The sequence below is a fragment of the Poecilia latipinna genome, unplaced genomic scaffold (assembly GCF_001443285.1).
Source record: "Poecilia latipinna isolate Pla-1442-1.1 unplaced genomic scaffold, P_latipinna-1.0 Scaffold813, whole genome shotgun sequence".
NCBI lineage: Eukaryota > Metazoa > Chordata > Actinopteri > Cyprinodontiformes > Poeciliidae > Poecilia > Poecilia latipinna.
The window spans coordinates 87255-111951 of NW_015113429.1; the positions used below are offsets into that span (position 1 = coordinate 87255).

General features: G+C 38.6%; 1 protein-coding gene across 5 annotated transcripts in view; it reads left to right on the forward strand.

Annotated features, from left to right (window-relative positions):
- The window catches only part of sbf1 (SET binding factor 1), a 56838-nt gene that overhangs the window by 12653 nt on the left and 19488 nt on the right, over positions 1-24697 (forward strand). For 2 of the 5 annotated variants that reach the window (XM_015047178.1, XM_015047180.1), the window contains exons 2-11: positions 11657-11742; positions 12710-12847; positions 12965-13093; positions 13240-13350; positions 15165-15242; positions 17662-17691; positions 19557-19662; positions 20001-20133; positions 20640-20748; positions 21272-21385. In XM_015047178.1, the coding sequence (XP_014902664.1) occupies positions 11657-11742; positions 12710-12847; positions 12965-13093; positions 13240-13350; positions 15165-15242; positions 17662-17691; positions 19557-19662; positions 20001-20133; positions 20640-20748; positions 21272-21385 (1034 nt within the window). The remainder of the gene's footprint in view (positions 1-11656; positions 11743-12709; positions 12848-12964; positions 13094-13239; positions 13351-15164; positions 15243-17661; positions 17692-19556; positions 19663-20000; positions 20134-20639; positions 20749-21271; positions 21386-24697) is intronic. The other 3 variants (XM_015047179.1, XM_015047181.1, XM_015047182.1) reach the window with 3 other exon arrangements.

Genomic DNA, 24697 nt, shown 5'->3' on the forward strand with positions numbered 1-24697 from the left:
CTTATTGTAGCAGGCTTATGAAGCACAAGCACTCTGCCCGTTTCAGTTTCATTTGTAAAAAAATTTGAAGTGTGCTTTTTTTTCTACTTTGCAATTACAAAATCTTCCTTGTGCTGCTGCTTGTTCTGGTGTTTGTGGTTGTTGGTTAAGAGAAAATTAAATGGTTCAAAAGTGTGAATGTGAATACTTTTACAAAACACTTGTGTGCAAATTTATTCTGTGCTGTAGGTACAACAGAAAGCTTCAGAATAAAAGTAAAATTCCATTTTGATTAGCTTTTTGATTAGCTTGAGAGGATATTTTAAAAAAACACTTAAGTTTATGTATTTGTTGGTAATGAACCACTTTAGAAGATGAGCCTGAATCAGAACATCACACTTCAACTTTCCAACACCAACACCTTCATCTTGATAAACTCCACCAAAGCCAAGCATTGATTTGAAGGTTAGATTAAAATCAACAAGTGTTGACCGGTGGTGATTTTTAAAGATTAAGAAGGATTTAAATATGGCAGCAGCTAGAAGAACATACTCTTACTGTGCTTTGATAGTGATGGTGGAATTCAGGGAATTTAGCTGCTCTCCTCCCAGGACAAAGACTTATCAGTGGGTCTCACACTCAGCGTGGTGGAGCTCAAAGGAAGCAATCATTCAGATCCAGAGGGTGATTCCAGCGCCTCAGGACAACTTTTCATGTGTTCATTTGTTAGGAGGAGGGATTCATAGGCTGATGCTTAAATCTGTTAAGTGAAAAAACAGATGCACATTTAATGGTAGATAAATATTACAACAGTTTTTTTTTTTGTTAACTAGTATGGCTGTAGGGAGCCGTAGTATGAGAAACACAAAGCTGCTGCCAAGAGCCACAAATGTTGCAGTTTTTACTCTGCTTGATTGTAATGCAGCAGGATGTCATTAAAAATGTCTAAAGTCTTAAATTCGACTTGCTGAAACCTGGAGATATCCTGAGTATTTCTACTTGTTTGCTCAGTCATTTCCCATTCAACCTTTTCTGTGGAACCCATAGTAGTTTTGTATATTTACAATTTTTAGTACGTTGGCTGAATGTGAGAGGATGCAGAGGTACTGAGACTGTTCAAGCATATTTATATAAATTTGGAGGATGCAAGGTTGTTCACAAATATGTAGGCAGGAAGAATTATGTATTTCTATTGTATCTTGATTTTTAAATTGTATGTAATTTAGGCACATAAGATGTCCTACCAGGTCTGGAGTTGTGAACTATCTGTAGCTGTGTACTGTTGCTTGTTTTGTTGTATGTTAGTGTGCATTGTCCCTGTCAAATAAACTAAAAAATTAAAATGAAATGGATATTTGCATAAGAAAGAAGATTATCAAAGCACCGAAAGGCTGTGTGACTTTGATTTTGCGTTTAAGTTTGTGTATCAGAGAAGTAGAGTGCCTCCTTTAACCTGACGTGTAGCCTGTGGCTGCTTTCATATGCAGGTGCATATGCACTGCTTTATGCCATGTTTCCTGCTCGTCTCCCTTCCCCCATTTCTGTCAATATATGAGACACTGTGGTTTGTTGCTGGTTACTCGGGTAACAATACATTTTCTGTGTATGTATGTTTTTAATTAGTTTGTTTTAACTTTTAAAGGACAGAGTTCAATTTTAGCTTTCAGGTTTAGAAATGTTTGGTTCAGAGATTAGCTGGATGGGCCCAGTAGAGTCAAAGATGCCACTGAATGCTTTATGCAGGGTTTATGGTTCCCAGTATTTTGAGCTAGTTCACAAATGTTGATATGCTGATGGATGGATTGGCAGAGGTGAAGGTGGAGGAGTCCCAGAAGGACAATGACAAGCAAATTAAGTTCATGTATCAATGGAATGGCATCCTGTGGTCTGATGAGACCAAGACAGATTTGTTTGTTCCAGATGGTGTCAACAGTGGGTGATGATAACTAGGTGAAGAGTACAAAGGCATGTGTTACTTTTCTGTAGTCAAGCATGGTGGTGAATGTGTCATGTTTGGGGCTGATTGAGTGCTTTCATCTCTAAGTCTACCATCACATTAGTTACAAAGCAGCTTTAGTATACCAGAGTCAATGTTTGTGTGTACCATCACAAAGCTCTGAGCTCAGTTTCATAGAAATGTTGTGGCAGAGCTGAAGGTCCAGTCAGAAGAAATAGGCCAGACTTCCAGCAAACTGTTGTGGGAAGCTTGTGGCAAATATAAATAATTTAGTTAATTCTAGCTGATCTAAAAAGTGAAAAGCCTAGTCAAATTTAATATCAGGAAGTGAGGGAGGAAATGGTTACGTGTTGCCAAGGGGCTGCATATGCGAATTAGCTTATGCTATAATCTGGTACAGTGCATCAGATGGTGACATTTATGTTTTGTCCTTTTCTAAATCAAGTTTATTTGTTATTACATACGGTAAATAGTCATTGATGAATGTGGTGACCTGTTAGATTTAGAATAAAAAGCAAATAGAATGTATTGTGTGGGCTTTCATAGGTCTGCCTTTTGTTTATTAGTTTTTGGCTCAGACAACATCTTACTGTGAAACTTTAAGGCCTTTCCTACTTTAAAGAAGTTTGAAAAGCTAAATTGTGTCCAGTCAAGCGGTGCTGGCCATTTTCTCTCTTTTCATTTTGTTTCTGGCTCTGCATGGTAGAGTATTAAGGGGGAGGGGAGCTGCAGCAGCTTTGGAGGAAGGATGTGAGTTTGCTGAAGAACTTTTGCTAAAAGAAAATGCCCCTGCCCTCCAACACCCACCCTCCTTTCACCATTGTGTCCAAGGCTATGGGGCTAGTCAGATGAAGCTGATTCCTAAATGGTAGATTAGCTTGAAGAGTTGGGTTTGAACATGAACTAATTCATTAAAAATGGTGTTTATGAAGATCTAATCAGTTTCAATTCAGCTTGTAATGCTCCATTATTGGTCTTAATAATTCTGTAATGAAGGTATTATGTCACCCATCTTCCATTCTGCTGAATTAACCTTGCCTCAGTTCATCCTTAATACTTCATTTGTAGTTTTCTGCAGTATCAAACTTTTGACATTTCCCACTGTCTAAACTGAGCTGTTTTGTCCCAACTGCTTTGGTTGCTGTGGAAACGCCATGATGTCGTGTCATTGTGGTTTGAAAGCCTATGAACGAGAAGCTGCGGTCTGGTTCAGCAGAAGAGCATGATACACAGAGATAAAGTGACTCTGGTGCATGCTTCCTTCACCTTTATGCACAGTGGTCACATGACATCCAGAGTCACTATCAGAGCAGGCTAACCTCAGGCCTTTATTTGGCCCTTAGGAAGACACACTAGTTAATTTGCTCCAACAATCTGTAATTGCTACTTTTAATTTGATAATTTGATTCATCAAAATAAGATAACACTTAGTAAAATGTTCTTATACTTTATGGTAGTGAATCTTTGGTTCAGCATGTAGTTATATTATTTTATCATTTATAAATGCTTTTCTTTACTGTGCTTCCATTTGTCTGTCAATTTGCTTTTGATGCAAATAATTTTTTAGAACTGAAGAACAAACAGGATCATTTTATTCTATGCTACTTTTATTTCAAAACTGACATTGATCAGTAAGTGATATGAACTTTACGTATTATGAGATTTTATGGTACTGCTGTGATCATGTAAGAACTATTTATTACTACTTTCTTTAGTGGTATGGCTGCGACTGCAATCACAGCAACACAAACACAAATACTTCTTACAAAGACAATTGTAATACTTATTTACCATACCAGTCACATTTCTGTCAAGTTTATTTAGAATGCAGTCTAATTGTTAAATAGAAATAGACTGCTTTTAATCATATTTTCAAAAGGTGTTGATATTTATTAAACCTGTCATTGAATAAACGGTGTATAAAATAGTAAACCTAACAATCCCAACAATACAGACAGGTGTGGTGGTTAAACATTCACTGAAATTTATCGTGACAACGATAAATCAAAATTCTTGTGATAAATGTATCACAATAAATGATTTGATAAATTAATATGGATTTTTGCAATGTAAACAATGATATAGTCCAAATAGATGTACAATTTCTTTTTCACATAATTTTGTTGAATATTTTCTTTAATGATTAACAGCAGCAGTAGGGAAGCTAATAGCTTCACTAGTTGCCGACTGATTATCATTTCAAAGTGATGCAAAGAAAGAAAAGGTTTTACTCTGGCTAATTGTCTCTGAAAAAAAAAATCTGGATTTGACAACTTAGCTAAGCTTTGTGTCCAGTGTAAGGCTGAAGTCCAGCCTTACACCAACAGATTTAGTGAGGACAGGTCAACATGAGGTTCTGAAATAGTGCTAGGCCCGAACAGCACAAATTCGGCCTTTTTGTCATTATGTATCAGTTTATTCATACCAAAACATATCAGAGCGTTGCAGGGTTACAGTGGAGTTCTGCGTGATTGAACTGGGAAACAGATCTCGATGATACACACACAGACAGAACAGCACCGTTGGACAGTCCATGAAGCTAATTGTTAAATGGATAGCTTTAGCTTATGTTGTCTAGGAGGCTGTTAATACAGGAGCTACTCTGACCTTTTTATAGTTGTTCTCAAAAATTAGTGTCATAGCTTTAGCTTGTAGAATTAGCGCTGGCATTTCCTTTACTCCTGTCTGTCTGCCTCACAGGCAGTCTGCTCTCTGAACAGCACTGCTGTGTTTTTCCTGTCGGCTAAATAGAGTCGTGGTCACACTCGTTTCCTGCTGGATGTACTGGACAGGTTAAATGTCAAAATTTCTTGAAAGGAGGGGAGGCGCTGAGTGTCTTTGTTGCTGCTGGAAGAAATGTGACAATTCCAGCAAATATGAATAGGTCCATTTATAACAATTTTGACATGAATTAGTGTTTTGAATAAAACATTTTTCTAGTATTGATTGTATACTAGCAATGGTGGATATATTATCACTGGGTTGTTGATTCAAGCCCTTGTCTGTCTCTGTCGTCGTGGTAACACTCTTGACTCACCCTGCCTGGTGGTGCTGGTCAGAGGGCCTGGTAGCACTGCTGCATGGTAGACCCAGGGCAGCTGTGGCTACTATCCAGCAGCTCAACTAAGTCAGGAGTATATCTAACAAAGAACTTAGAGAAAGTGGTAAAAATCAACTCAGTTTAGGGTTCAAGGACTTTTAACAAGAAACTTTGGTCAGATCTGTACAAGATGTTTGTTGTAGATTTCAGGCCTGAATATTGAAACTTGTGGGAATGCAGTCATTGTGTTTGCTGCTGTTATGCAACTCCTCAGCCTCATAACTGCATGTTATATCCATGCAAGGACACTCGACTCTTTTCACATTCCTCTCACATTACACAAACTGTCAGTGAGTGCTGACTCTGAAACTCTAATCGCTCATCATGAGCAGTTCTACACAGTCAGGTGCTGTTTGAAAACCTGCAGCTATCTCTGCAGGTTTGTGGTGCTGATAATAAATCAGAATGTGAAAAATGTCTTAACTTGTATCTTTCTATGTCTTTACGTCCTTGTCAGTTGTTATGCTGCTCCTTGTTTCAACATGCCCCTCACCAAACAAGTTGGGGCCAAATTCACCCATCAGCAGCATTAACGTTTACAAATTCGCATTCAAAAATACTTTATTGGTCCCAAAGGGAATTAAAAGCTGTGTAACTAATATTATTCAAGGTTCTTGAAAGAATTGTAGATGTTGATGACTGTGGACAGGAAATATCTCCTGCAGTGGTCTGTGTTACAGCGAATCTGAAGAAGTCTGACTGTAGAGGCTATTGTTGTCATGAAGAGGATGCACAGGGTTGTTCATAATTTTCCAGATTTTCTGAAGATTTTTTCTTTTCACCATCATCTCCAGGTCCTCCAGATCAGGTTTTGAGTTTGGGTCACAGATATGAGCTAAACAAGCTGGTTTTGGTAAACGTATGTTAAGAGAACACAAACATGAAACCTATCTTAAGTTTGCTACTTTGTGTATGAATAAATTTGCCTCTCTTTGAACCCAGGTGTGTTCAGGACTGCTGACTCATTTGTTTCTTTTAAATGCAGCTTTGTTCCAGCTAATGATTATGTTATAGATTGAGTGAGCTAACTTTAGAAGTCCTAAATGCAGAAAAGGTCCAGTCCGGTCAGATCAGAGCCTTACTGTTAATCAATGATTTGAAATCACATATTTATATAGAATGTGTGCACAGGTCATTTATGCATATTTTCCAGATTGATACTAATTCTGGCAGGATTTGAGCCTGTCATTTATTGCTTATTTGTGTAGTGAGGAGGGGTGTAAGGAGACCAACGCCTGACTTCATGGTGTGCATGTTCACTTGGTAGCTTCATTTCCTCTGGCAAAATAGATAAAGAAATATTTAACTGAAGAAACGTGTTGATGGTTAAAAACAGCTTCAAACTGACAGCCAAAGATTTGAGAAGAATCATCCATGAATCTCCTGCCATGTTTCAGGACCGCCTCAATGTTCAGGGCTCAGAAACCCAACCATCACTGATTTTTTTCTTGTTTTTTTTTTGTTTTTTTCTTATGGGCTGATGCAATGAGAGAAATTCTTGACGGACCAGTTGGATCTGTTTCTGAATCAGTAATGTGCAAAGAGCTCCAGGAGTTGTTTCATATGATAATAACCTTTGATTGGAGCTAACTGTCTACATGGCCTCTTTAGAGAACTGGATCTGAGGGCTGCAGCAATTTCCACAGCAACAGCACACAAACCACTGAAATGTTTAGCTTTTAGCAGCAAGCGGTTAAAACGTGTTTCCTTCTGTACTTATAGGTGAAATAATTTGGGAAAAAATTGCATTAATACATTTTTGATGAGAGATAAAATCCTCTACTTACCCATCTATGTAGGAGTGAGTTGAGTGATTATTCATATTTTTATATACGACACATTAAAAATTCTATTTAATTGTATTAATGTGTCACTCCTGGTAGCAGCATGTTGGAACAGCTCTGCTACGTCAGTTCTGATTGGTTCTTTCTCTAGACATCTGTTTATAATTTTATTGGTTGGTTCACTGCATGGTTAGGCAATTGTTCCCTCAGGTTTGGATGCTGATGCTTTATATCATCAGCATCAGCATGAACTGGTAAATCAGCCCAGATTTGCATCAGTTTGGGAGATTGATGATTGGCTGATACACATGAAGCTGATCTTTATCCACCTCAGCAAAGATCTAAAAATCAGCCGCCGTCTCCTTTGCTGTCTTGTGGAGAGGTTTAATGGACAGACCCGCCCCAGGTCATGTCTGCATGTTCTGTGATAACAATAGTCACCCCACTGCTGCCAATTCACTCACTTTCTTGCTATGTTTAGCAACATTGAGACAAAAAAAAATCAGTGTTGGCCAGAATCAAAATTGGAAGGTCAGGCTTTTTTAAAGATCGCCAATCTTCCAGAAAGCTCCAATCAGTGCACCCCTAATTGAAACCATCCATTCCATCGATCACAGTGATGCGTCTCTGCTCTGCTTTCTAACCAAACAGACAGATTTAAAGAGGAGCAGCAAACGCAAATGAGGTGGATTAGCAGTTCTTGCCAAGAACTGATGGAATCATCCAGGATATGTGATTGTGAAGTAACGCCTCTGCTGCCTGGATTCTGAGCGGTCAGCCTCAGCTAACAGCTAACTGACTGCTACCTGCTGCCCTGCTGTGCAACTCTTTGAAAGTACATGGATGATATGAGTTATGACATTTCATTTCTCTTCAGAATTAAATTAGATTGAGTTCAACTAACATTTTTCCAATTGTAATAAATTTTGGTTTGTAAATGAATCAATAAATAGACATAATTTGGATTATAAAGTTATGCAGTAATTCCTGTCCCAGTAGTAGAAACTGCCATGTTGTGTCTGTTCATTCACCCCTACAGATCCAGAAGCAGTTACATTCAAAATGTCACACACTGTCCTTATTCATGCTTTTTGCATCTTGAAGCAGAATGGTAATCAAGCCTCTTTGTGGAAAAGGGACTTCTTTGGTCAGATGTTGTTTCCCATAAGCCAGTCCAGAATGTGGAGGGAGCTGGGCTCAGACACAGAGAGAGACACTATGGCTTCACTTGTTTCTGCAGCCCGCTACTCATTTCTCCCTCCACTCCAGCTTCAACCGATGGACTGAGGCCCTAAACCAAACCCCTACATGTCTCCTTTTTTTCCCTTTTTTTTTTTTTTTTTTACTGTGACACTTGTCCACAGTTACATTCTTCTGTCTCTCACTGATATATATATTCTGCATTATAAGTTGACAAAAGGAGATGAGACAGCAAAAATACTGACAAACGTTATAACAATGAATACAATAAAGACGGAGTGAAATCAAAAGAAAGACAAAAGCAAAATAGAAAACACACAATTAAGTCCCTTTTGAGGTAAGATGGTCCACACATTCTTAAGCACAATGGTATTTTATGCCGGTCCAAGAGTTCAGAGTGCAAAAGGGCAAGTCTCTAAGTATGTCGCTGAATTAATAAGGGCATGACTGGGCTATATTAGAAACTATTTTTTAAAGCCATAAAGAGTATGTGATTTCATTTTGTACCATTTTTATTAACTGAAGTCAAATATGCATAAGCTGGTAATTCTACATGCCCTGTGACAGACTGGTGACCTGTCCAGGGTGAACCCGCCTCTTGCCCGAAACGTTAGATAGAGATGGGCACCAGCAACCCTCCTAACCCCACTAGGGACAAGGGTGTACAGAAAATGGATTGATTGATGGATGGATGGATGGTAATTCTACACACAAATAAAAATTCACGGCTTTTATGTTGGGAACAAAATGCTACTATTGTGAAGATGACTGCTGGTGTTTCTGTTTGCCTAGCTGCCTTAGCTCCTGTGTGTGTGAGAGATTGTGCCGACTCATGTTAATAACAGACTAAAACAGCTGGCTAAGAATACATTGACTTCTAAGTGTTATACAAAGTATTTTACAAAAGTTTACATATGTAAATTTTAAGTGTCATCACATTATTAGTGTAATAGTGTACATTATTAGAGTACACAATAATGTGATGTGCACTAATGTGCATGATTGCACCAAAATACATTAAAGATCTGCTGTTGTATCAACCTTCCAGACCTCTCAGGTCTTCTTGTGAACATGGAGGAGCAGCATTCAGCCTCTATGCACCACAAATCTGGAACAAACTTCCAGAAAACTGCAAAACAGCCAAAACACTGAGCTCCTTTAAATCAAGGCTAAAGCCAACCTGTTCAAAGTTGCTTTATAAGAGCTGGACATTGATTTATTCTAGTCTGGATTGCAACTTTTTATTTCTTCTGTAATGTTTTTTGTTTATATTTCTGTCATGTAAAGCACAATGAACTGCCTTCTTGCTGTAAAGTAATACTTTATTAAACTGGACACCAGTACACCTTTGGTAAGGATTGGAATGTTTAATTATTGATTGGTCCGTTGTAAAATGTCCTGATCTCTTTTATCTCTGGCACAGAAAATTATCTATGTTGTTCCGAAGTGGTAAAATATGCAACAGCCACTCATTGTTTGCAATTTTGCAATCACAAAGCATTGCTTGGATACAATATGTGGTTGGATATTATATTTCAGGTGTCATTCTTTCAGTTTTTGAATGCTAGTCATATATTTGACCAGTTAGATGGTTTTTAGCTGCCCTTGATGAACACTATATGTATATTATTATTGTCTGAGAAGCTAAAATAATAATAAAAAGAAAGAAAATGTCAGTAAAGCCACCAGAGTGAAAACTTCCAGCAAATAAAAAGCTCATCTTTTTTCCCTAGCTGTTTCAGCCACTGGCCTACTTTCAGTGTTTTTGTGTATTGTGTGTTGAATTTTACTGCACAATGTTTCTTTTAGGTATTATTTGGTTGATTTTTTTATGGTGTGTAAAAACTGGTGTTAATCTTCTTTTAGCATGGATTAGCACTTGGTTTTGTGCTCCTTTGTTTCTGTCTGCGTTTCCTTTTGTATTTGGAAGTAGAGTGTATTCTCTGTGCAGATGAATGGTTCCTTTAAGCGACCAGCAGGGCTACAGTCGGAACCCAGCTGAAAGACTGGCTTGTGTTGGTTACAAAAGTTTCTCTTTGTTACATTATTGTGCCTCTGTGACGAGCCAAGCTCACACCAACAGCAGAAAAGACCCCATTAATCAGCAGGAAGCAATAGTTTAGCCCATCTCCCTGATTAAACTGCTATACGTGGATGATTCTGATAATATCGGCCTATTTCCAAAAAATAAATCAAAAATTATTTTTAATACAGAAAGCTTATAGCCATCACAGTCATGGGGGAAGACTGCTTTCTTTCCACTCACCAACACTCTCCACAAGGAGAGTAAGCCATAAAAGGTCATTGGTAAGTTGATACAGTGTCAACGCATGTTAATGGAGAGTTGAGTGGAAGAATGATTGTTGCTTATTCAAAATTGTGGGGGACATTCACAAGGCATGGACTGGCTCAGTCCCTATTAGAGTTGCAATATGTACTGAAGCACAATCGTCATGGCAGTTTCTGTGAACATGGATCATATTTGTTAGGATACTGTATATTATACGTGTAAGTATGTATTAAAGGTATTCCAGCAGTCTGTAGTTCCCTGGTATCTGTTTTCAGGGACACACTGAAGCTCACACACTGATAGAGACCTGGTGTAACGGTAGAGAAAGAAAAGAGTCTAAAATTATTGATGATAATCAATGTCATAAGTGTAAAACATTATTTTCCTGATGTCATGTGGCCGTTGTCCTTGTACAAAAAGAAAAGTGAAGGCTTTGTTTAGAATATTTAATTCAATTTAGTTTTGTAGAACCGATTAAAACCACATTTATTCTCAAGGCTATCTGCATGACAAACTGGTCAAATTAATATCCAATTCCTCATCAAATGCAGATATATTCCATCCCATTTTTACACCATCTGTTGGTCTGAGAAGCAACATCTTGAAAACATATTATGATCAAAATGTGCTGAGTAATTATTTGCTTCCTGGAAATGGAAATCTAACTAAGTCAAAAGTCCATTTAAAAAAACATTTATATAGATTTTTAAGCACACTTTGATCATTCTGAACTTTCCACTATATACTTGGATTTAGCACTGCCTGGTGGTTGGGGAGCTCGGCAGTCAGACATCCAGCGGCCCGCTGTGTTTTTGAGCTAAAACATGTTTAAAGTTGATAGGAAATTTGAAAAAATCAGTTAATAATTAAGTGTTATTGGAAGATTAAAATCTGATCACCAACTATAAAGTCTTAAAAAATGCAAACATTAAAAATAACAACAAATAAATAAGCAATGCTAAACCTGGAGGGGGAACAAGTAAAGCCTGGTGGCTCGCCACAGATTTTATACATATCTGTATGTACATTTCTATATGTATTGCAGATATATATAATTTATATGTATATAATTTATAAAATATAAATTATTCTGATTTCTAAAACCTCTACATATTAAGCTATGATTGCCAGCAGTCTTTGTAGTTGCAGTCAGTAGTCCAGGAAACACATGCATGCTCTCTTGGCTAGATCATGTAAATAAGTACAAACTTGTATGAGGGCTGAATGTTTTGGAATGGTCTGTAAATGATTTGTAACAGAAGCTTATTTGTAGAAACAGACATTGCAACAAACACTGCAGACGACCCAGACTGACCTCTTCCTCTGCTCCTCTGTGTCTCCTGCAGTGGAGGGTGAGGGTCAGGGTCGCATTCTCCAGCGGTTTCCTGAGAAAGACTGGGAGGACAGTCCGTTCCCACAAGGCATTGAACTGGTGAGTCTGTGCTGACTGTCATGTTCCTGTGTATGGATTTAGCCCCGTCAGGCTTTCATTCTCCTCACAAGACAAAAACAGCAACTGTCTGAGGTTCAGATAGAGCTAACAGCATTCACACACAAATGAAATGTTTTTTTTTTTTTTGTTTTTTTTTTGTGGTTTTACCAAAATAAAATGTTGGGATGAAATTCATAGAGGCTCTGGGTTGGTATGATGTTCGTTTCATCTCACCACACAGCAGAAAGCCTGTCCAGATTAGATTTTCTGAAGGCCAAACAGACCTTCTGGATCCTCACTTCCCCCTTGTTGAGTGTGTGTTGGACTGTCTGCCTGGAGATGATGCCACCTCCATGGCCCACATTCTGCAGGACATTCTGATTTTCATGCCCTTTTTTACCATTTGTTCAGTTAATTCAGGTGTTACTTTTGAATTTATACCACTCCCTCTGAGTTTTTCTACAGTCTTTTGTGTTCTTTTTTAATAGTAGTGTATTTTTTTGCCACTGGGACTTGAGCACATTCAGATAGGGCCACATCACACAGCTGCAACTCCTCACTGCGCTCTGTTGTTTGAGCCTCTACCTGCTGTTTTCCACCTGTTGGGTTGGCTGGAAGCATCTGTTCAAAGTTAATTAGGATGCTTTAGAACATCAGACTATTTTACATTTTTTAGAACCTTGAATTTCCCATAGTAAGAATAATTTTGGACACTGTCTTTTATATTTTGTCATTTATTTTTAAAACTTTTGTTTATGAGTGACTAAGTTGCTGATTTGTTGTCTTTGTATATAGCCTTCATTTAAATAAGTACCTTCAATATTTAACATATTCAGGGAAAATCAGATTAAATATGAAACTATGACACATCAGTTTGAAAAATTTCACTATCTTCATTGTTTATGGTAAAACCTGGTATTATCTAACCTTCCTGCTGTCATCACATCCTCTCCCTCTGCCTCTCTAGTTTTGCCAGCCCAGCGGTTGGCAGCTGGTTCCAGAGCGGCAGCCGGCCTCCTTCTTCGTTGCCGTGTTGACTGACATCAACTCGGAGCGTCACTACTGTGCCTGCTTTACTTTCTGGGAGGGCTTGGATAATCCACAGGTGAAAGGAACGCCAGCTAGACACAGTCCCTCTGAGCTGATCACACAGGAAGCTGAACACCAATAACTTCATTTCAGCTTGATGTCATGACAGCATCTGTTTCTCCTCTCTGTTCAGCTGAAGAAGATTGATGCTGGTGATGCTGACGAGGCAGACGAGGAGCCAGCTGTAGTCCAGCACGCTAAACTGTTTGCACCGAAGAGCCTGGTGGTGGTTTCTCGACTTGATTACACCGAGGCCTTCAGGGTAGGTCATCATCAGCCTTCCCAGTATATTTCTAGGTGTTGAAAAGAAAAAAAGTGACAGATTTATAGTTTTAAGTGCATCATTAGTGTGTTTGTTACATTGCCCTGCTGACCTCTAACCTCTGTGTCTGTGCCTTGATTCCATAGAACTGCCTCGGTCTGATCTACACCGTCCATGTAGACGGCCTGTCTACGCCTTTAGAAACTGTGATCGGAAACCTGCTAACCTGTGTCATCCCTGTTGCCGGAGGCTCCCAGGTATGATAACCGACCAACACCTGCATGAGACATGTTGGTTCTGCTCTGGTCAGAGCCGAGATCAGGTGTTATAACGGCTGGGACACAGGTGTACAGGTGGTCATTAATGTGCGAGTGGGACTGTTTAGTTTAATATTCCTGAGTTTAATGAGAAACCTGTGTAGCTTTAATTACTGGTTCAGCCCAGTTCATCGCATCAGTTCTGCTGTATCCACCTAATTCCTATAAGCCATCATTATCAACTTGTGCTTCACACAGGATGAGATGGATGGAGGACTTGTAGCTGTGGTAACCCTGTAAATGGTTGGTTATATTTTACTGAAGGTCGAGGTCAACCTCATGGCTCTCCAGGCAGACATGAAGTCCAGTCCGGGGTCAACAGGAGAAACACACAGCAGGATGTTCATGTAGCTGTGAATTTGACAAATATTAAATGTAGGCGGGTAATGCTGATGGAAAACATAACTGTTACAGCGTAGTCTTATCCAGCTGTGTTTTGTGCTGCTAATTTTTCAAACCATGGCCTATTTTTGTGTGTAGCTCATTATATAAGCTGTCCACACTATTGAGTTCATCCAAGGAATCTGGGTTTTGTCTAATAATCTGTGTCACGCTTTACAATTACTCAGCTGCTGATTACTGACAAACAGCAACCAGCTGTCTGTTGGGAGAACGCAGAAAGATTTTTCTATAGGTTTTTTCAATGAACTGGAACCACAGTAAAATATGCTACGATCTACTAGAGGAAGTTATGACTGCTAGCATTTTTTCTTAAGAAGAAAACTGGACAAAATATAATATGCATTAGGAGTTCATAAGTTCAGGAATTCTGTTTGTGAACTTAAACTGCTCTATTTTTTTTAATATAAAACATAATGAGAACTGCAATTAGAAAATACACTTTTAATCAAACTTGAAAAACAAATAAGGAGCTGACTGCTGCCATCAGATCACACAGTGTTGCCATGGCACTGGAGGTTGAGGTCCAACTCATTTAGATGAGATGTTATATCCACCAACAGAACCTCAGGTTCCATGATGTCATTTCCTGTCTGGAGAAGATTCCTCCAGGTGTCTCCTCTGAGGACCCGCTCCTTTCTCAGCCTCCTCACATTAATAAGCTGAAATGACTGGGCTCATAACCGCTTGGTTCTTCAAAATGGACAAAAAGATTTTTATCTAAGCTGCTCACCATTTACTTCAAATTTACAGCTTGCTGCGTGAATTAACTTCTGAAACAAAGCGGTTAACTGAAACTTTGGCTGTTTTCAGACGTTTCATCCACACTCAGTCCTACAGCAGCACCAGGAATAAGGTGGATATAGACCTTCAAACCAAACTGCTTTCTTTCACATAGGATGTCATTAGTGTGGCATGTTGTCACGGTTTGTTTCCACTTCCTAATGATGCAAACCTCTGATGGGATGTTCTGCAGCATGTTTGTTCAAATGAATATTGTTTAAATCTTGAAGACGTATGTTGTGGGACGTCAGCATGCCATCTTGTGTTTTACTTAAAGCACATTTTGGCAGTTTTTAAATGGCATCATTCTCATTAAATGTGTTGTCTTGCTCCTGACGAATCATATCTTTGAAATTTTGGAAGAGTTTGTCTTCCACAATCAGCCATTGCCTTTTTATTTTAAATGCAAGCTATCCCAAAACCCAATTACTTCATTTTATTAGGGGTTCACAGATGGTGTAAGTTTCGTATTTTCTGTGATTCTGTGTGAACTGAAGCCTTCTACTAGAGTTCCAGATGTGCTATCCCATTGTATGTGCACCCTTCTGTACACTGGCTCCTTTGTGTTACAGATAGATGAGTCCCCAGTTTGTAGTTTAGACAAAGTTCCCCAGTCCCCGGCCTGTGACTGGCTGCTGGCCTGTCTCCAGGTAACTTTCCTGTTCTGCAAGATTCACCAATCAGCAACAAGCTTCATGTTATTGATTCTGTCAATCAACTAGATCAGTGTCTTTTTTTTCATGAATTCATTTCAAATCATGAATAACTGAGTGATTCCAAATGTTTCTGACCTGCTTATGTGTGTTTTGTATTCAGACTGCAGAATCATATCATTTCTCCAGATTTGAGTTTGTTGCTGTTTTTTTATTTAATAATTTTGATTTTCTTCAGGTATTAAGAACCACACCCACCCACCAACACACACACAAACACACACATTAAAGTGGTTGCTTAGCAGGTCATAGTTCGCTTGCTTGGTGGCCATATGGCCTGGCAGATGGCTTCCTGCTGGCAGCGCAGCATCTGAATGAGACAATCACATCTAATCAGCATTAGACATTTCCAGGCTGCAGCAACCAATTACACCCTTCGGAAAGGCACTTAATATATGTCAAAAATGTTTTTTGACATATATTAAGTGCCTTTCCGAAAATTCTGCTACTTTTCCCACTATTAAATTAGACTAAATCAGATTGTAAAACAGTAATTGATTCTATTTGCCCAATGGCAGAAGTTGACATACATTTTCTTAGTATTTTGTAGAATTGCCTTTGAAACTTTGGTTTTTTTGTTTATCCTTCCTTAAACTTTTGACTATAGCTTGCTGAAATTTTCTCCTGCTCCTCCTGACCTAGTGGAGCTGAGTCAGTTCTCTAGAACCTGTTAGTCACACGCACATTCGGCTCAGTTCCAGATTTCTACCCTGCCATATGTCGATATGCCTGAGGGCAAGATACTTGACTCCAAGATTTCTTCTGATCTGTGTATAAATGTCTACATATTTTTGACTGCGACTGGATGAATGTGATGCTTCCATAAAGTGGTTTGATTAGAAAAGCATAATTTAAAATGAGCTGTGTCTGAGCCATGTTGTAAATGTCTTGAGTATGCTTAGGGTCCACACTAGTCCCCAAACTACAACCTCTTGGTGGTTCTTCAATATTTCAAAAAAATCATCTTTCCTCATGCAGTGATGTAATTTGTGAAGTGCACAAGTCCCTTGTGCAGTAAAACAGCCATACAACATGATGCTGTACAGCTGGGTTTGTGTTTTCAGGCTCCCTTTACCTCCATATGTAACGGCCACTGTGGGAAAACATGTCAGTAAGATCACACTGTCAGGCTGTCCATCCATCTTTTCATCCCACCCTTGTTGCTTTTGTTATTCTTGATTACATAAAGCCATATTTTCATATTTGCCTAAACATTGAAAGATGAGTCAAATTTAAGGGCAGTGTTAACTTTGGCTTTACTTTGACACACAAAAGTAATGTCTTACAACTGTCTGTGATTAATGAAACACTCAGATACCTGACTGAAGTTGGCCATCCCACCTTCTTCAAAGCAGACAAAAATGGTGTCAAATTTTTGTGGAACATTTGTGCTATATTTGTCTTTAAGATGTAGGTTTAAGTTTAGTAAAACTAGTCACTAAGGAGGGGGCGATGTTTAGCTGAAGGGCTGAGGATGGCAAAGAGTCCATGGAGTTTCCCCTGGGGAAATGGAAGCAAACTAAGGGTAACTCTGGCCACGGCAGTGTCCACAATTTCCAAATGTCCAAAGTTCCCTGATTTTCAAAGACTTGTTTACTTTGGAATTAAGTCAAGTGTTTATTAGAATCCAAGCTGTTAAAGGAATACATACACATCTCCTCCTGAAATTGGGAACTCCAGTCCCATTCTTCACCTGGCCAGCTGCTCTGACTGAAATGAAAGAATCGGTCACTGTGCCGGAGGTCATTGGCACTTTGCTTGATCTCATCACGAGCTTGTAGATGTTAATGTCGGGGCACCTTTGTTTGGGATCATTTTTGTCTGCTGGAAGCAGCTTTACTTTTAGTACCGCTTATGGTTGGTGCCACTGTTTCAGTTTTGAAACTGATTCCTCAGAATTCACTTCCCTCTGAGCCAGTTGTTGTTGTAACAGCATTTTAAAATAACATTAGCTTTTGGTTTTGCCTTTTATCACACTTATGCTTGAAACTATCAGATTAATTGTAACTTCAGAGTAATTTAACTACAGTAAATGTGTTGAGATTATTTTTATGTTTAAGGGAAAAAGAACTTGACCCTGCGTGAAAAGTAATTGCCCTATTATTCCTATGTATATTTTGAATTTTAATGGAAGCATTGTTTCTTTTTATTGCTGTTTTTGTGCTGCCAAAATGCCAAATATTTGTTTTGCATGTGTTTCGTGCAATGTTCTATTTTCACCCATTTTACAGTGGTATGATGATGTTTGTTCAGCCTATATGTTTTGCCATGCTGGTACATGACTGTCTTGTGCAGTCACCTCTAACATATCTTATCCTGCTGTGTGTGCGTGTGTGTGTGTTGAATGCTTGTGCAGCCGGGTCCAGAGGAGAGAGAGGACAGTTTGGTATGCCAGCCTGACTTCATATCCTCACGTCTCTCTCTACCAATCAGCTTCTTTTAATTTTCCTCCCCACTTCCTTCAGTCTATCCATGCACACCTGCTGCTTTAGGTGAACTAATTGAGATGCTTTCTGTTTGTGAACAACACCTGATCTCATCTATAGCAAAAGCTGATCCTAGATTCTTGAGATGTTTTAAAATGGTTATGTAATTTTGATGCAAATCATAGACAGTAGAAGCTGAAGTATCACTCAGCAACAGTTTTACCAAGAACATAAAAACAATTCCATTTTCCTCAGTAAAGTTGAGCACAGGCTCCAGGTTAGTACTTAGTTATAGACCAGTTAATTTGAATTGAAAAGTGAATTTATTTAGTTGGATAGAATAGATTCCTTGCACACAGTAGTGTAATTGAAGCTTTCTTTTCTGTCCTGTTTGATGACTTTGGCTTACAGTTAAACTTTAATTAATTTTCTCAGAAAATTAGCTGATATTATTATTCTAATAAATGTGTATATACTGTCCACTTTCTCTTCAGTATGTACAATATATTCACCCAGCAGTTGGTCAGGGTGCCATTAGCAGAGGTTACTGCAGTGGTGCGGCGTGGCATGGAGGCCCTCAGGCTGTGGCTCTGTGTCGGCCCTCAGGCTGTCGGCCCTCAGGCTGTCGGCCCTCAGGCTGTGGCTCTGTGTCGGCCCTCAGGTCTCTGCTGTTTGTCATCTCCCTCTTGACAACCATTTCCTCTGTAGGGCTGTTGACTAATCAAGCTCACACAAACTGTGGTCCTAATGTTGGTGTACGTTACTTTTTTATTCTTTTCTGAAAAGCTTCAATCTGGGTGTTCATTAGCTGTAAGCCATAATCACAAATATTAACAGGAATACATTATTGAAATATGTTACTTTATGTAATGAATCCATCTGACTGACCAGTTTCATTTTTTTCATGAATTCCTGAAATAGATTACCTTTTTGAGATGCTCTGATTTATCAAGGATGCAGTTTTATTTCACTATGAGTTTACAACTACGACATTTAGGTGATGAAGAAGAAGCAGCACATCAGGTGCTTCTATTTGTCCAAAAAAAAAAAAAACCGCTTTGCACACCTGATGATCAGATGTTGGCCCACAGGACTGAATGGCTAATCTGAGTCAACTGACTTGATCACTACTGCTGTAGAGTGCATGGGATGTGGCTGCACTGTTCTCTGTTTGGCCTCCTGAGCCAAACAATCTGGGGCCTTTTGGAACTTCTTCTCTGCTCCATATATGAATACTGTCCTAAACCACATCCCTGTGGTATATACTCCGTTAGGTAACCTCATCTTAAGCTTTTTACTTTCCACCCCTTGTTCGATGTTGTTTATTAATGATCTGGTAACTAATATATAGAACTGAAACCTTCTACGTAAAGCACAGAAATATGTGCTATTTAAAAAGTTAAAAATAGATTTTGCAGAATGTTGGTGGCTTGACTGATGTATGTAGTCAGTCTGATCATTCCCTCTTACCTGTTAGACTGCAGTGGACAGTTCATAGAGCATGAGGGCTGCAGTGTCGTTGAACCTCTATTGTCCGTGGGAACCTTTTGTTATGGTGCTGCTGTTGTTTTCCTATAAGGTTGTTGGCATGGAGTCTTTTGCAGCCTCATCAGCTGGAATGGCTTGGGTTTTATTTGTCATGTTTCTGCTGAGCTTCGGTGATTTTCCATCTCTGTATCAGACTCACGCTGTTTTCAGGACGCACACAACTCTGATCAAACCTCAGCACTGAATCATGATTTTCTTGAGTCGCATTTGTCTGATTTTTTTTTTTCTTTCTTTAATTTATTCTAATCTTTTTTTTTTAATCTCTCTTTACCTGTAGAGGACAATAACATTAGGTGCTGGTGACCGGCAAGTTATCCAGACTCCCATCAATGACGCTCTTCCTGTCAGCGGCAGCAGTGTGGCCCAGCTCTTTAGGCAGCTTGGTATGGACTCTGATCCCATGTTTGGAGAAATAAACAATGAATTCATTCATTTTTAAATTTGTTGTTATTAGCAGGTTACAATTTTAGCTTTACAATTTTGGTGCTTGTTGGGTTGAATTGCACCACACCAGTGTTCCTGTGTGCTTGGTTGATTTCAGGGCTTTTTAGAACACTGTTGTTTTCTACATTAGTGTCTGTTAATTGGTTAGATGGCTTGACAACTGTGTATCTTTTGTGTGTGTGTGTGTGTGTGTGTGTGTGTGAGAGAGAGAGAGAGAGAAACCTGGTTTTTCTCCACAGATGGCCCGTCATAATGTTTAGTGTGTTTTTCCTCTCAGGTATAGTCAACGTGTTGTACCTGTTCTGTGCTGCCCTGACGGAGCACAAGATCCTGTTTCTGTCCAGCAGCTACCAGAGACTGACCGACGCCTGCCGAGGCCTGCTGGCCATAATGTTCCCCCTCAAATACAGGTGACCACTCTGATGCTTTGGAAGCAAAAACTCTGTTCACACTAACATGTGTACGTAGAGGGACAAATATTTTCTGCTGCTTGTACTTCCGCTCCACATTCAAACTAGCTTTATTTAATTTTTTTATTGATGAGAAAAACTGAGATCCTTAAAACACCTTCCAACGTGGAGATGTTGGAAGGGATTTAAGGGATTTAATTTAGGGAGTATATTTGGGGTCTGGAAATCCAGAGATTATTGGAAATCATGCGAGAAGCTAGAAGTCATAAGTAAAATATATATTTATATGCTAGGTTAGGTGTATTTAAACTGTTGTCGACCCTGTTCACATCAGCTTCTAAGTCTGAGATGGAGCATTCTCCATCTCAAATGGCGTTTTTGTACAAAACAGTTGATCCTCAATGCTTAACAGCTGTTCATTTTGCTCTGCTGCTGTAGTTGTGCTCGGCTTGTCTGTTGTTTGTGATGATGTTCACATTAAACCTTTTTTTTGTTTGTTCTCTTAGTTTTACTTATGTTCCCATTTTACCCGGGAAGCTGCTGGAGGTCCTGAGCACTCCCACTCCCTTCATCATTGGTGTTAATTCCTTCTTCCGCTCTGAGACACAAGAACTGGTGAGTTTTTATCACTGAAAACATGAAAATATGACAAAAGCAACTCACTAGTGTTAAGGAAATGTTTGTGTTCACAAAGGGCTAAAGAGATCTGTGATCTCAGAACAGTTAATATTATAATTCCACTCTAGAGCTTTGTCCTGCTGCCTGACTGATTGCTGCCTTTAAGATTTATAAATGTAATAAAATTGTGTTTTCAACTTTGATAAGTTAATCTTCAGAGTACTAAATAAAAATAATCTTTTGTCTGACTGTGACTTATTGAAAATGGAATGATCAGTTATGTTAAAGGTGTGAATTGACTCCTTATCTCAGCCCACAGATTGCTCTCTGATCCCTTGTCAGTGTAGAACAGAGGTTATCAGCTCTACAGCCGTTCTGTCTCAATGTGGAGTTATTGTTGTTTGATGTCTGAAGTCGTAATGGACAACAGCCGATGGAAACAACTTAATGTCTGTTAGTCTGGGTTTATCATCTGATGCTGCACTGTTTATATATATGATACGTACTTGTGTGACTTTAGTTGGATGTAATCATTGCTGACCTGGATGGAGGCACCGTTACCATCCCTGAATGCGTCCACATCTCTCTGCTGCCTGAACCTCTGCTGCAGCAGACCCAGACTGCCCTGTCCATGGTAAGACACAACCACATCATTACACAACACACTGGTAAATGTAGGGAAATCTCAGGAATGGGTTGTGGGAAGTCTTCACTAAGCTACACAGCACTGCTGGAAAGTCCTCACTGAGTTCTTCCTTCAATGACATAACAGGGTTTCATCATCTTTTAAAGCCATTCATCTATCCTTTATTTTCATTGTTGTAACAATGCTTCTTCTAATAACTGATACTATCAGAAAACCATTTTCCCCCTAAAATAGTTTCACATTTGAAGTGATTAACACAACCAAATGGACTAACTTCCAACAGATGCTGGTTGAGGAATGGAATATCATTCTACATTAATGTGGGACCAAATTAGTGATTGTTACAATAATAAATAAATAAATAAATTAATTAATTAATTAATAATAACATTCATGTGCTAAGAGTGGTGAGAAACATGAGAAAAGTATTAACATATGCAGGCATAGAACCCTGAGCATGCTTTTCACAAGACTGTCAAAGAAAAACAGTATCTTCAGTCAGAGGTTTCTTCAAATTCACTGTAACACAGACTGTTACAGGGGATCCTTCAGCCATCATCATCTACATTAAAAAGAATCTTGAATAATTTGAGTTACAACATGGAGTTTCCTTTTAGGATCAATAAATAATTTTTGAATTTATCTGAATTTGAAACAACACTCAGTTGTCTGTAGAACTGCTCATTCTACATGTCTTATTATTAAACTGGTTTTGCAGAAATCTAGAATGTCGTAATGCAACTATTGTTAAAAAAAAATGATAGAAATTGCTTATTTTTTTAGAAGTTATTTCCAATTATTCACCAAGGTAATAAAATATTTTTTGCTTCATTTTTTAAGCCTAATGTTAAACTCCATCTGCATCATTATTTTGATTTGTTTTTGTTTTATAGCTACTGTTCATGTTAGAGCTTTGACATTGCCACCTCTGCTGACACTGTATTTTCTATATTGCAGGATAATATTTTAAAGCCTTGTTTTGCTGCCCTGTTGTCTTCATTAGAGGTGGTTTCCCCAGCCAGCTCATATAAAGCTGCTGGGTTGTTTCCAGTATCCCAGTGACAGTCCATTCTGAGAAAAGCTCTTACAGTCTGTACACAGATGATTTCCCAGCTTCCTTATTGATATTTACAGATTACATTATTTCTTCCTCTTGTTAGAAATGCTTGTGTGTGTTTTTGATAACACATATTGAATTTGTTGTTAGTCATTGCATTTACACACTGAGGCTATGTGATGCAGGAAGTCCAGGATTTAAAGCCACTTTGCTGGAAATAACTTTTATGATCTTGGTTTTGTGTTGACTAAGGATTACCAGGAATAATTGAAGAAATGTATCGTCTTTGTTATTCATATAATTCCATGTGTGAGCAATAGTTTTATTGCGTATTAGTCAGCCAGCTCATGTGCTGTACAGTTGTAAATTGTCTGCTGCACAGACTTTAATTATATATAGGAAGTAAATAAATGCATTTACTTCCTACATTTTACAGGGTTTTTTTCTTGAATAACAGAACCTGCTGGCAGTTTGCTAATTCTGTTGCTGCTGCAACATTTAACCAATAGACGTTTATATCACCTGATGGTAAAACATTAACAGTTATGGCATTATCTCAGCCATAACTGAGAGACATGGAAACATTTAAGGTGTTTTTTTGAGGGAAGGAGTTCAGCTCCCATTTTCAAAGAAAGTGCCACAATCAAAGAGGTTCAGCTGCTAAAAAAATCTTTCTTCTTTTTTTTAATATTACTCCATATGTTTTCTCTCTCTCTCTCTCTCTATATATATATATATATATATATATATATATATATATATATATATATATATTCCTGTTGTAATAATCACTTAACAACTTTTAACTACAAAAAGTCTTGGAATGAAATCATCAAAGAGGAACAACTGGATCTGGATATTTTTAAATGTTAATAAATGAAGCTCCGTCCACAGTGCTCTGTACAATTATTTATTAACTATATCGGTATTGAAAACATATTCCCCTTCCTCACATTAAAACTAGCATTCACTGGCAGCAACAGCTCCTGTCAGTATGATCAGGTTTTTAACAGGAAGTTTCACTACCATCATTAGTACTGGTGGAGTGGATGGGCCATACACACCAAGATGCATTCAGATCCTCTGTACATAACAGCAGTGTGTGTTGGGCAGAGCCCACATGAAACGCCTCAACTGGGTGGGTGTGTGTGTATGGGTGTGTGTGTGTGTGGTTTCTCTGTCTCACTTGTCTTTTGGTGGAGAAAAAAAAATAATTTAATTGTGTCAGATTTATTGATTGACTTCCACTTCTGTACTGAATCTGTTCAAAGTGTTTATCCAAAAACACAAACTTGGTAATATTTAACGTGGGTAACCAAATAATTTATGAAAACTACATACACATTGTTAAAGATCATTTCCTGTCCCTCTAGTCTGCCAATCTCTACATTCTAGCTGCATTCTTTGGCCTTGTAGTCATTCATGGATCTTCTCAGATGTTACCCATCTACAACCTGATTCATGTGATGCATTGAATGCCTATATACTTTTAAGTTTACTATGCTTTGTCTCGGAGAGGTGAGTTTCTTGAAGGGATTTTACTTCTGCCTTTTATTTTTCATTTTGCCTAGTACTTTAGCCCTTTCTGTTGGATTAAGAACTCCTTTTACATTTTAGCTTGTGATTCTTATTGGTACTGATAAAGTCAGGAGTTATACCTGGAAGAAGTGGCTGGGCAGAGGGAAGTCTGGGCCTCCCTTCTGAAGCTGCTACCCCCGCAACCTGACCCCGGATAAGCGGAAGAAAATGGATGGATGGATGGATGGATGGATGGATGGATGGATGGATGGATGGATGGATGGACCTTTTGGCTACTCAGACATATAGTTACAATTAATAGTCTGAACATTTTCCCTTTGTAAATGAAACTAACTTAAGTCCAGTTAAAGAAGACTTCCTTTCCTTTGATCTTGTCAACGTCCTTAATGGTGTAATAGTTAATGAGTGACTCTGAGGGTAAAGCATCACCGCTGTGTGGTTGTGAAGGGCCCTCTGGTGGTGTTACCCGTTTGGTGTTTTATGGTTTTACTTGTTCCCTTCTAAAAGCGTCCAGCCTCTTCTTACATCCATCCCATGTTTCGTCCTTTGAATGCTCTTTGTCCATCTTTCCTGACTTGGTCCACAAAGCACTCTTGATCTTATCAGCTCACAATGTAGATAGTTGAGTGATGGTGATTTTGAAACCTCAACTCACGATGTTTTTGTTGCTTCAGTTGCAGAGTTGTAGACACGTGGTGTTCTCA